This window comes from Pygoscelis adeliae, unplaced genomic scaffold, assembly GCF_000699105.1.
Source record: "Pygoscelis adeliae isolate BGI_AS28 unplaced genomic scaffold, ASM69910v1 Scaffold423, whole genome shotgun sequence".
NCBI lineage: Eukaryota > Metazoa > Chordata > Aves > Sphenisciformes > Spheniscidae > Pygoscelis > Pygoscelis adeliae.
The window spans coordinates 255,417-256,352 of record NW_008824415.1 but is presented as its reverse complement, the minus strand read 5'-3'; the positions used below and the strand labels follow the sequence as shown (position 1 = coordinate 256,352).

General features: G+C 66.7%; 1 protein-coding gene across 1 annotated transcript in view; it reads left to right on the top strand.

Annotated features, from left to right (window-relative positions):
* Window positions 1-55: 55 nt before the first annotated feature.
* LOC103914268 (olfactory receptor 5F1-like) overlaps window positions 56-936 on the top strand; it is a gene marked incomplete at its 5' end in the record, with an annotated part of 8,998 nt that continues 8,117 nt past the window's right edge. The window contains 4 exons of the mRNA XM_009320880.1: window positions 56-146; window positions 227-343; window positions 554-667; window positions 850-887. Of these exons, the coding sequence (XP_009319155.1) occupies window positions 56-146; window positions 227-343; window positions 554-667; window positions 850-887 (360 nt within the window). The remainder of the gene's footprint in view (window positions 147-226; window positions 344-553; window positions 668-849; window positions 888-936) is intronic.

Genomic DNA, 936 nt, shown 5'->3' with positions numbered 1-936 from the left:
CTGAACCCCCCCCCAGGTCCCTGCCTGCACTGACACCCCCTCGCTCTGCCCACAGCTCTGCCTACCTTGCCACCCACCCGTCCCTCACCCTGGACCCCAACGTCACCGGCGTCTTCCAAGGGCCGTATCCTTTCGGGATCGACCCAGTGAGTGTTCCGTGGGGGAGAGGATGTGGTGGGAGCCTCGGTGGGGCGGCCCAGAGTCTCACCCACCTTGTCCGCGACAGATCTGGAGCTTGGCCACCAACCACCTCAACTTCCTCAACTCCTTCAAGATGAAGATGTCCGTGGTGCTGGGCATCGTGCACATGGGCTTCGGCGTCCTGCTGGGGGTCTTCAACCACGTGTGAGTCCCCGTGGCTGAGCCCGTGGGCTCTGCCCACCCATGGTCATGCTAAAGGGGCCCGGGGCTGGACTCACCCGGGTGGGGCGGGCGAGTGGGGTCCTGTATCCCTACATCTGGGTGGGAGCCCAGGACACGCGGGGGTGCGCCGTGCCAGGCTGAGCGTGGCTGATGTCTCTTCGTCTTCCTCGTCTTCCTCATCTTCTACAAGTGGGTCAAGTTCAGTGCCGCCGACTCCATGGTGGCCCCCAGCATCCTCATCCACTTCATCGACATGTTCCTCTTCACCTCCAACGCCGACAACCTCCCGCTCTACCGGGGGCAGGTAGCACCCCGCCGAGATGGGGGGCACCCACCCGGGGACCCTTCTCTTTGCCCAGGCTGGGAGCAGCGGGGAGCCCCGCGGGGGCCGGCGCAGCGGGGATGGGGTCCCCTCTGCTTCATGAATGGGGGCCGTTCTCAGCCCGGTGCCGGAGGGGACCCTGAAACGGTGTCCCTGTGCCGCAGGTGCCGGTGCAGACCGCGCTGGTGGTGCTGGCGCTGGCGTCAGTGCCCGTCCTGCTCCTGGGGACACCGCTCTACCTGTGCTGCCGG